This window comes from Dama dama, chromosome 15 (assembly GCF_033118175.1).
Source record: "Dama dama isolate Ldn47 chromosome 15, ASM3311817v1, whole genome shotgun sequence".
NCBI lineage: Eukaryota > Metazoa > Chordata > Mammalia > Artiodactyla > Cervidae > Dama > Dama dama.
Window position 1 is genome coordinate 33,470,716 of NC_083695.1, and position 12,347 is coordinate 33,483,062.

Consider the following 12,347-nt stretch of genomic DNA (forward strand, 5'->3'; position numbering starts at 1 on the left):
TATACTACTTGTATAGCTTATGTTTCATTTAACACTTGTGTGGCATAAACATTTTCCACTTTGCCACTTTGTTTCATAATTATCCTTTTTATTATCTTCAAAGTATTCTCTAGAATAGCATTATCCAGTGGAAATACAATAAAACTCACATAATTTAAGATTTTCTAGTAGAGACATTGATAATCTAAAAAGAAACAAGTAAAATTAATGTTAACAGTATATTTAACTTCAATATCTAAAATAATTATCATTTCAACACATATCCATATAAAATTATTAATTATATTTTTAACCTTTTTTCTTTGAAATTGGCATCTGCTTTACATTTGTAGCACAGCACAGTCACTAAATTGTCAACAGTCGAAATGAAACGTAGCTGTACCAAAACAATAAAAATGTGTTTAATACAAGAATATATTTCATTCCTTCCATTTTGAAATTTCAAAAAAATTAAATTAAAAATTCAGTTCCACAGTCACAGTAACCACATTGCATATGCTCATTATCGACATGTGGCTTCTTACATTTAAATTAAAATTAAATAAAATTTGAAATTCAAGTCTTCAATTGCACTAGCCACATTTTAAATGATCCACAGCCAAATTTAGAATGGATGTATATGCCAGTTCTTACTTGACTACTTGTTCCTCTATTATTGAATATTTATGTTTAAGTCATATGTATAGTATACTGATATGTTCCCCAATGAATATTTTCCATATTTTGAATTATTTACTTAAGGTAGACCTTAGAATTATTGCATCAAAGAGCATGGATTTTATAGTTCATCATATTTTCAATTTATTTTCTTGGAAAAGTGTCAGTTGTACTCCCATCAGCAGTATTAATATAGTAATTTCAGCAGCCTTTCTTCATCATTAAGTTACTACAATAGTTTTATATTCTATGTATTTTTTGTTAATTTAACTATAGTTGATTTACAATATTACACTAGTTTCAGGTGTACAACATATTGATTCTATTTTTTAATAGATTTATACTTCATTTAAGTTATTGAAAATGATGGCTCTATTTTCCTGTGATGTACAGTGTATATATTTACACCCTATTTATTTTACACGTAGTAGGTTGTATCTCTTAATCCCATACTGCCATCTTGCTCTGCCCTACTTCTGGTAATCACAGTTGTTTTCTTATATCTATGAATTACTACATTCATATGTGATAATAAAAGGTATCTTTCTCTGTCTGACTTATTTCATTAAGTATAATACACTCTAGGTCTGTCCACGTTGTTGAAAATGGCAGAATTTCATTCCTGTTTATGGCTGAGTAATCTTCTTTATCCATTCATCTTTTGATGGACATTTAATTGCTTTCAGCTGCTTTGAACTTTGGAGTGTTTTTATCATTTTGAATTAGTGTTTTTGGTTTCTTTGAATATATATTCAGCACTGGAATGGCAGGATCATATGGTAGTTATATTTTTAATTTTATTAAAATTTTAAAATTTTAAGTTTTTGAGAAACCTCCATACTGTTTTATGTAGTGGCAGTACTAATTATCATTCCCACCAACAATGTCCAGTTGTTCTTTTACTCCACATTTTTGCAAATATCTATTATTTATAGACTTTTTGATGACAGCCCTTTTGACAGTTATGACATGATATCTCATTGTGGCTTTGATTTGCATTTCTCTAATGATTAAGAATCTTTTCTTGTGCCTATTGGTCATCTGTATATCTTCTTTAGAAATGTCTACTCAGATCTTCTGCCCATTTTTTTAATTGGATTGCTTATTTTTTTGATACTGAGGTATATAGACTGTTTATATAACATTTTGGATATTAACCCCTTATTGGTCATTTTATTTACAAACTTCTCTCGTTCCATAGATTGTGTTTTTATTTTGTTGATGGTTTCCTTTGCAGTACAAAAGTTTTTAAGTTTAATTATTAAGTTCCATTTGTTTACTTTTGCTTTTATTTCCTTTGCTTTAGGAGACAGATCCCCCCAAATTGCAGTAATATCTGTCAAAGAGTATTTCACCTCTGTTTTTCTCTAGGAGTTTTATGGCATCCAGTCTTACATTTAGGTTTTAGGTCTTTAATACATTCTGCATTTATTTTTGTATATGATGTTTGAGTATGTACTAATTTCATTCTTCTACATGTAGCTGTCCAGTTTTGCCAGCACCACTCATTGAAGAGACTCTCTTTTCTCCATTGTTTATTCTTGTCTCCTTTCTCATAGATTAATTAAACATAATGCATGAGTTTCTTTTGGGCCCTCTGTTCCTGTCCATTGATCGATGTGTCTCTTTCTGTGCCAGTGCTATACAGTTTTGATGACTGTAGCTTTGTATTATAGTCTGAAGTCAGGGACCATGCTTCTTCCAGCTCTCTTATTCTTTCTCATAATTGCTTTGCCAATTTGGGGTCTTTTATAATTCCATATAAATTTTAGGATTATTTGTTCTTGCTCTATAGAAGATGCTTTGAGTTGTCTGATAGAGATTGCAATGAATCTATAGATTGCTTTTAGTGATATGGACATTTTAATCATTTTAATTCTTCTATTCCATGAACATGGAATATCTTTCCTTTATTGTGTGTGTATTATCTTCATTTTCTTTCATCAGTGTTTTATAGTTTTCAGAGTATAGGTCTTTCACCTCCTTGGTTAAGTTTATTTGTAGGTCTGTTATTTTTGATGTGATTTTAAATGAGCAGTTTCTTTTCTTTTCTTTTAGTATTTTAAACACTGCAGTTCCTTACACTCCCCCATATTTAAGCTACCATGAGAAATCCTCAGAGTGGCTGACTAACAAATCTGCATACTTGGGATTTCCAAATTTTATGTCTGGCTCTGTTAAAAAACGATTCTTTGGCTCTGCCTTGGCCTTCCCCATTCTTTTTCTCCTGCCTTTTTGTGCTGCTTCAGTTTTCATTTTAATGGATAAAATTGTCTCATTTCACTCTGAATTCTGATTAATATTAGCCAGTAGGCTCTACTTTGCTTTTCATTGTTCTTATCGCCAAAGAGTAGCAGCACTAACTGTTGTGCTGACTGAAATTCCTAACTAGAATTTTACAAGAGTTTTGTTGATTCTATAGAGTGTTTTTCTAAACTATAGCTGTCTAAACTATTGGTCTGTTTTTATTACAAACCTGTTACTTGAAAAAAAATTTATACTGGCACTGTTTTTATTTTTGGTGATATTATACTCTGAAACATGTGGCTTAGCAATGGATATAAATCAAGAAAGAAAAATGATGGTTGGCATCAATTTTAAGTCTTTGCACTTTAACAGAGCACAAATCCAAAATTGCTCAAATACTAAATATTTGCTTAAAGAGAAACAAGAAGCAATTCAAAAATGGAATTAATTTGAATTGTGAATTTACCTCAATTAAAAACTAACTTTTTTAAATATATTCTTTGTAAAATTGACAAAAAAATTGACAAAATGGAAGTTCTGCTGTCCACATCACAATGCTCTTATGTTGCATTTTAAAGTTAAACACACATACAACATACACACATTTGGAATGAGGCCAAATTTAGACTCCAGGGGCATACTGTTCTGTACCTTAAATTACAATCAGATGTATTTTAGCACAGATCAAATTTTCAGTCTGAAGTTGGTGAGAAGCCTAATTATTTGACCAGGTTACTATTTATGTAGACCATTCTATGACTGTCTGTGGTTAATCCACAGCTGGCAGAGTGCTAACTGGGAGGTTTTTATTTCATGCTGAAACAGTTTGGGGAGAATTAGGAGGAGGGGAGAGTTTTAAACTCTCCTCATTAAATGAAAGACTAAAGAGCAAATACATCCATATTACTATGGAGACAAGATGCTATATACACTGTTCATCATAATTCTCCAAGTGACAAAAATAGCAAAGCAACTTGAATGCTCATAGTTTGCAAGTGACATTGTATTTCATTAAAAAATGAAGATGAAAAGATTAAATGATATTACCTAATAATAAATGATGTTACCTTTCTGAACAGTTGAATATTGATAAAGAATAGGGATTGGGTGGGGAGGGAGGTGGGAGGGGGCATTGGGATGGGGAATACATGTAAATCCATGGCTGATTCATGTCAATGTATGACAAAAACCACTAGAATATTGTAAAGTAATTAGCCTCCAACTAATAAAAATAAATGAAAAAAAAAAGAATTAATGGATTAGAATTTTAAATGATGAGAAAATTTTGTGTTATTTTGATCAGAAAACATATTTCTTATAATTTCATTAGCAATACTTTAGTAAGAGATAATTATTATAAAGTTCTCTCTAAATACTTCAAGAATTTTAAGGGAAAGATACCCTTCAAAATTATACCCCAGTACACATGACTCCTGCCAGAAAGTTGATTTTTTAATGTTCAAAATCTTACTTTCTCTTTAAACTGTTTGAGTTTGCAAGAGGGATGTAGTTAGTCTCTCAATTATAAGTGAGTATTTCAATAGCTCTTTTGTAACTTAAGGTAACTCTTCTTCTCTAATGAAATGGCACATATTAAGCATACAGTACTCATATGATAAGCTTTTCTCCTGATCAAATGCTACAGTTTCCTGCTTTGCATTTTATAATTGCATTTTTAAGGTTTACATTGTAGAGGCTGGGCTTCCCTTGTGGCTCAGCTGGTAAAAAAATCTGCCTGCAATAAGGGAGACCTGGGTTCAATCCCTGGGTTGGGAGATCCGCTGTAGAAGGGAACATCTACCCATTCCAGTATTCTGGCCTGGAGAATTCCAGGACTGTATAGTCCATGGGATTGCAAAGAGTCAGACACGACTGAACGTCTCTCACTTTCACTTGTAGTGGCTTTTGTATTATGTATGTTGTTGGTGGTGTTAAGTTGCTCAGTCATGTCCAATTCTTTGTAACTCTCGTGGACTGTAGTATGCCAGGCTCCCCTGTCCTTCACTGTCTTGTGGAGTTTGCTCAGATTAATGTCCATTGAGTTGGTAATGCTGCCTAACCATTTCATCCTCCACCAATCCTTTCTCCTTTTGCCTTCAATCTTTCCCAGCATAAGGGTCTTTTCCAGTGAGTCAGCTTTTCATATAAGATGGCCAAAGTATTCAAGCATCAGCTTCAACATTAGTCCTTCCAATAAATTCAAGGTTAATTTCCTTTAGGATTGACTGATTTGATCTCCTTGCATTCTATGGGACTCTCAAGAGTCTTCTCCAGCACCACAGTTTGAAAGCATCAATTCTTTGGAGCTCAGCCTTGTCTATGGTCCAACTCTCAGATCCATTCATGACTACTGAAAAAACCATAGCTTTGACTATACAGACTTTTGTTGACAAAGAGATGTCTCTTGTTTTTAATATGTTGTCCAGGTTTGTCATAACTTTCCTTCCAGGGAGCATCTTTTAATTTCAAGGCTGCAATCACCATCTGCAGTGATTTTGGAGTCCAGGACAAAAAATCTGTTACTTGCTATGAAGTTATGGGACCAGTTGCCATGATCTAAGTTTTTTGAATGTTGAGTTTTAAGCCAGCTTTTTCACTCTCCTCTTTCACCCTCATCAAGAGGCTCTTTGGTTCCTCTTCACTTTCTGCCATCAGAGTGATATCATCTGCATATGTGAGGTTGTTGATATTTCTCCTGGCAGTCTTGATTCCAGCTTGTGATTCATCTGTATTTTGTATCAATTTCTTGTATTCCCACTGAGAATGATTCTGTGGAGATAGCATTTCTAATTTCTTCTCCTTTTTTTCTTTACCCAGGGTTTTTTCCTCACAGTTTCCCCAGAGTCAGTTTTAAAAGTGGCTCACCATGCTTCTGAAAACAACAGAATTTTCACTTTGAATCTGTCTGCACCATTTATTAGTCAGTTCTACAAGGAATCATTGATGAAAGTTATGCCTTTTGTTGACATACTGTTTGGAAACGAGGTGGTGAGTAATTTTTTAAATAGAAGTACCTCTCTTTTGGTTTATGTTTGTGTATATGTTTAGAAATACATAAATAAAAACTTAAATATCTGCATAAGTACACTTAAGAATTACACAGTAAAATGGCCTCAGTTTGGTCCACTATAGTTCATTATTTTCAGTATTTCCTTCAGAATATACTAATATTTTACATAATAAGCAATTAGTCTTTTAAAGAATTTGGTTATTCAGGTTTGTTATTTACACATGGTAACATTCACTCCTATGAGCTCCTATAACATTTCTAAGAGCTTTTGCAAATGCATACCTGTTATATGACTTGTAAGCATAAGCAAGATAAAAAACATTTTCATCATCTTTGTCGGTCAAGCCTTCCCCTCATCCTTAGCCCTTAACATAAACTGTTTTCTGACCTGTAAAATAATGTTTTCCTTTGAAACGTTCATGGATTAAGGTAAGTGATATCTAGCTAAAATAAATGTTTTATGAAGTTAAGTACATTTTCAAAGTCTTGAGTCAGTTTAATAAATTATGACTATATGGTTGTATATTGTAATTTGTAGTTAAATGTGTTTATTTATAGTATTATTTTTGCTAATGTCTGTTATATTTGAAGGTGATGAAAGGAAATTTCATTTAAATATTACAGCTTTTATTTTTTTATCAAGATTATAATTTCTTTCATTCAAAATTAGTGAAAAACAATTTTTTTTTCTTATTTAATATTCATATCTTCTGTCTTGTAGACTGTAAACATCCATAAATACTTGTGGACTATAAAAATCCTTGAAATAGAAAAAAAGGAGACTTTTGCTATATCTTCCTATTATGAATGTGTGAAGTTGTGTGAATTACCTCAGAAGTCCATTCTGATTCAGATTCTGTGATTCTAACTTAGTTTGATTATACTCACCAATTTTGTATCTAAATAAAATAACTATATTGTCTGCCTAGAATAACATAAAATTTGACTTGAAAGTAACTTGTGGGTTATTGGTGTGGAAGTCATATGGTGTGAATATCTTCAAAGGGCGTTTAGCCAATTGAAGGACATGCTACTTTCTTAATGATTAACAAACTGACATAATGGCAAGAAATAGTGGTAAAAACCTTGATCTCCTAGGTATCTGCTAGAGGTCTCATTTGACTGAAATCTGTGTTTTAGATTTTCCATATTGTCAATGTTATTTTCTAGGTACAGGAAGCTCTTCAGAAAAGGGCTATTCTAGACTCTTTAAATAACATTAAAGAATTGGTCATTAGTATAGTACTCTGAGAGTGCTTGGGAGAAATTGATACTTGAATCCAGAGTCCTTTATAGTCAGAAACAGTAGAATGGCAATACTTAGACTTTAAGAAGACAAACTTTAAAACTTAAAAAAAAAAAAAAAGATAAATGTCATTCTAAAGAGTGAGATTTGGGAAGTAAAGAAAACTTGAGAGGATAGGATACCAGCAAAAATTCAGTTATGACTTTAGAATCTCAAATGACCTTAATTAAAAGGAAAATGAAGAGGAGCCTTAACAAAAATAAAAAGCATTGGAGAAGACACAGAAAACTGTTTAATAAGAGCTCACATTTGTAAAACATGTAAAAATGATGGAAAGCATTTATAGAACGAAGGAGCAGTGCTAAAAGTTTGGCTGAGACATAGGAGAATAGAAAAGAATAGAGGCCTAAGAATGATTAGTTTTGCAGAAAATGCTGATAATATCAAAATGTTCTTTATTGTTTAAAAAAACTTCAAAAGTGCAATCAACAAAAAACGTAATTGGACTTCATTAAAATTCAAAACTTTTGTGCATCAAAGGACACTATCAAGAAAGTGAAAGACTACCCATGGATGGAAGAAAATAAATACATCTGATAAGGGATTAATGTCCAGAATGTATATCTCAACAACTCAGATATATCTCGACACAGCAGACAATCCAATCTGAAAATGATCAAAGGACTTAAATATTTCTTCAAAGAAGACGTACAAATGGGCAGTAAGCACACATGAAAAGATGCTCACCATCACTAATCATTAGAGAAATGCGTATGAAACCAAAATGAGAATACTACTTGGCACCCTTTTGGATGGCTATTGTCAAAAAATGGAAAAGAACAAGTATTGCCAAGAATGTTGAGAAATGGAAACCCTTGTGCATAGTTGCTGGGAATGTAAGTGATGCAGCTGCTGTGAAAAGCAATTTGATGCTCCTCAAAAAGTTAAACGGGGAATTATTACCATTGTTGTTCAGTCACTCAGTCGTGTCCAACTCTTTGCAACCTCATGGACTATAGCATGCCAGGTTTCCCTGTCCTTCACCATCTCCCGGAGTTCGCTCAGAACTCATTGAGTCAGTGATGCCATCCTACCATCTCGACCTCTGTCGTCTTCAGTCTTTCCCAACATCAGGGTCTTTTCCAGTGACTTGGCTTTTCGCATCAGGTGGCCAAAGCATTGGAGCTTCAGCTTCAGCATCAGTCCTTCTAATGAATATTCAGGGTTGATTTCCTTTAGGATTGACTGGTTTGACCTCCTTGCTGTCCAGGGGACTCTCAAAAATCTTCTCCAGCATCACAGTTCGAAGGCATCAGTTCTTCGGCGCTCAGCCTTTTTTATTGTCCAGCTATCACATCCATACACTACTGGAAAAACCATAGCTTTGACTAGATTGACCTTTGTAGGCAAAGTAGGCAAAGCACTGTCTCTGCTTTTTAATATGCTGTCTAGGTTTGTCATTGCTTTTCTTCTGGAGAGCAAACATCTTTTCATTTCATGACTGCAGTCCCCATCCACAGTGATTTTGGAGCCCAAGAAAGTAGCCTGTCACTGTTTGCATTGTTTCCCTATCTATTTGACATGAAGTGATGGGACCAGATGCCATATTCTTTGTTTTTGCTATTACCATATGATGAAGCAATTCCACTCCTAGGTATAATTAAAAAAAAAAAAAACCAAAAACTTCAAAGCAGGGATTTTACACCAGTGTTTATCAGCATTGTTCGTAGTAGCCACAAGTTGGAAGCAAAGCGGATGTTTTTCACTGGATGAATAGATAAATAAATTTGATGTATTAAATGCAGTGGAATATTATTCAGTCTTTAAAAGGAATGGATTCTTATGAAACACAGAATAAATAAAATCTTTTACCTGATACATGGTAAAATCTGAATGAACCTTGAAGATACTTAAGTGAAATTAGCCCTACCTATACAAGCAGACACTTATTGCATTTTCCTATAAGAACTCCTCTGAAATGAAGTATTTAAAATAGAAAAACTCAAAGAGAAAGACAGCAAAACAGTGGTTACCAGGCACTGAGGGGAGAGGGGAATTAGGAGTTATTATTTAATGAGTACAAAGCTTCTGTTTGGGATGACAGAAAACTTCTGGAAATGGATAGTGGAGATGATTGCAGAACATTGTGAATATAATATCAGTTAATTTAACACTTAAGATTGTTAAAATGGTAAAATTTTACTACCTTATGTACATTTTATCATAGTTTTAAAAATTGATTCTACAAATCAGTAAACTTTAAAGTTTGACTGGAACTTAGTATAGCTTATTAGGGAAATTATTTTTCCTTACCTGGAAGAGGAAGTAGTCAAATTACAAGCTACTACATGGCTCCAAAAGGGCTTCCTTGGTTGCTCAGTAGTAAAGAATCTGCCTGCAGTGCAGGAGATGCAGGTTTGATTCCTGGGTTGGGAAGATTCCCCAGAGAAGGAAATGACAACCCACTCCAGTATTCTTGCCTGGAAAATCCCATGAACAGAGGAGCCTGGCAGGCCATAGTCCATGAGGTCACAAAGGGTCAAACACAACAACCAAACAACACAACAGGACTCCAAGTCATGTCAGGATGACTGTTTACTTTTCTGATAGGATTGCTATTCATATGAATTCATTTCAGTAGATATGTAGTACTTGTTATGACAGTCCAATAAGCAGTGATGTATATAGTATATTTGAGATGATTTGTAATAATATAGATTATAGGATAATGAATATTGGATATAGGGCAGTTTGATACATTTGATAATTGTTGAACCAGTCTCAAAAAATTCTTCTGACAAATTAGTACTGATATGCTTCAGTGTTTACCTGAGCTTTGCTCAGGTAAAACTATAAGTGATTCAGATAAACTTGTGTTTATGGATAATGCAAATAATGGAACATGTTAATAAATTATCAAGTAAATTGAATATCAAAATGAGACTTCTGACAATTTTAATAGATTAGAAATACCAGTTAAGTAATGAAATTTAATAAGGATAAATAGAAATGATATCATATTTGATTATAAAAAGTATGGTATTACAAGCTTTATCTCTGTGATCTCATCTTTCTTTCTTTTCCTCAAATATTCTCGTAATAATAAACTATCTTCAGTTTCTAGGGAAAAAAGGGGACATTTAACTTATAAATTGCAATGAAGTGTGAAATATATTTCTCAGGGTATACATTCAGGATTGCTTTGTCCTTCCCCCCACCTCTTTATCCCTCAAACCTCTCCCCCAAACCTACAGTGTTTAATATAAATTCTCAAAATGTCAATACTTAGCCAAAACTAAATACACTTGGCTCTTATTTTTCTACCTAGTGCCATTTTTTCTTTCATAGGATGTGTGCTCTTTGATTAACCCAGCTTACCACTTGGAGAGGATTCCCAGTTCATTGCAGAGGAGAACCCGCGTAGAACTCAACAGTCTGTTTCAGTTGAGGAAATGGAGCTGCAAGTTTGGGAAATCTAACAGCCAGCCAGCTAGTTTGCAATTCATAGCACCAGAAAAGAAAGAGCTACTCAGACAAAGAACACAGGAGATTTGCAGAGTCCCACCCAAGTCTTTGAGCTGAGTACTGATCAGCTGTGAGGAAACTAATGAAGGCTGGGGGGAAAAGCCAACACCTGAGAAGATCCTAGGTCATAATCTTCAGAGTGCACATAAAGCCTGTAACCATCCTTATTTTACTAGCTAGAATAGAGACCCTTATCATAATTCATGGGCTTCAGATAGAGTACTTAGAACATCACTGGGGCAAAATTAGTTTAGAATGTGGCTTCTTTTGTCCCTTATATTATTATCCCAACATGCCCATGGTCCCCTGTATTAGTATGAAGTTCCCTTCTATTCATATTCAGAATACTGAGGGCTTTTTTCTGGAATGGATGTTGGATTTTGACATTGCCACACCACCCCAATTTTAGAAAATCCAATCTAATAATACATAAAAAGGATACTTCATTGTGACCAGGAATATTCAGTTGATTTACTGATCAATATAATTCACCTTAGTAAAAATAAAAAGCATTACCATCTTAATAGATACAGAAAAAAAGATTTGTTAAAATCCAACATCCATCCCTGATAAAAAGCCCTCATAGTACTTAGAAGGGACCTTCTTCAACCCAATATGAAATATTCACAAAAAATATACAGCTAACATCATGCTTAAATGATTAAAAACTGAGTACTTTTCTTTAATATCAGGGACAAAGCAAGGATGTTCACTCTCTTTACTTCTCTTCTGCATTGTTGCAGATGTTCTAGCCAATGCTAATAATATATGAAAAATATCCAGATTAGAAAGAAAGAAGAAAAATTATCTCTATTGTTAAACATAATGCTTGTCTTTATAGAAATCCTGTGAAATCTACAAAGAGATATTAGAAATAAAAATGAGTTTAGCAAGGTTGTGTGATGTAAGATAAACACACAAATGGCAGTTGTATTTCTATATAGTAACAGCAAACACTCAGAAAGAGAAATTTTTTTTTTTTCAGAAATAGAAATTTTTAATCACTATTTTCATTACCAAAAAGATGTATAGCATACTGTGGGATAAATTAAAAGATATGCAACAGCTCTATACCAATTACGACAAACTATTGTTCAGAAAAATTAAAGAACTAAGTGAATGGAGAGAGAAGGCCTGTTCGTGGATTTTTAAGAGTCAATTGTGAGGAGGTCAGTTCTCAAATTGGTCTATGGATTCAACATAATTTAATTTAAAATCCCAACAGATTTTGTTTGTTTTGTAGATGTCAACAAGCTTATCCTAAAGTTAATGTGGAAAAACATTGGACTGAATAGTCACACAGAATTGGAAACAAGTCAGAGGACCTGCACTACGTGGTGTCAGGACTTAGAAAGCCGCAGTACTCAATATAGTGTGGCACTTGCCTAAAGATAGGCAGACTGCTAGCAGCCCTTATTGAAGAGTTTATCTTTTCTCCATTGTATATCCATGTCTCCTTTGTCAAAGATAAGGTGCCTGTAGGTGTGTGGGTTTGTCTCTGGGCTCTCAGTCTTGTTCTTTTGGTCTGTCTTTCTGTTTTCATTCCAGCACCATCCTGTCTTGACTGTAGCTTTGTAGTGTAGTCTGAAGTCGGGAAGGTTGATTCCTAGCTCCATTCTTTCTCAAGCTTGCTTTGGCTCTTTGGGGTCTTTTGTGTTTCCT

The 12,347-nt window shown here is 33.7% G+C and overlaps 1 protein-coding gene across 6 annotated transcripts in view; it reads left to right on the plus strand.

Annotated features, from left to right (window-relative positions):
* Nucleotides 1–12,347, plus strand: part of ADK (adenosine kinase) — a 553,238-nt gene that overhangs the window by 377,331 nt on the left and 163,560 nt on the right. For all 6 annotated transcript variants that reach the window (XM_061161884.1, XM_061161887.1, XM_061161881.1 and 3 more), the window contains one exon: nt 5,722–5,892. In XM_061161884.1, coding sequence (XP_061017867.1) covers nt 5,722–5,892 — 171 coding nt within the window. The remainder of the gene's footprint in view (nt 1–5,721; nt 5,893–12,347) is intronic.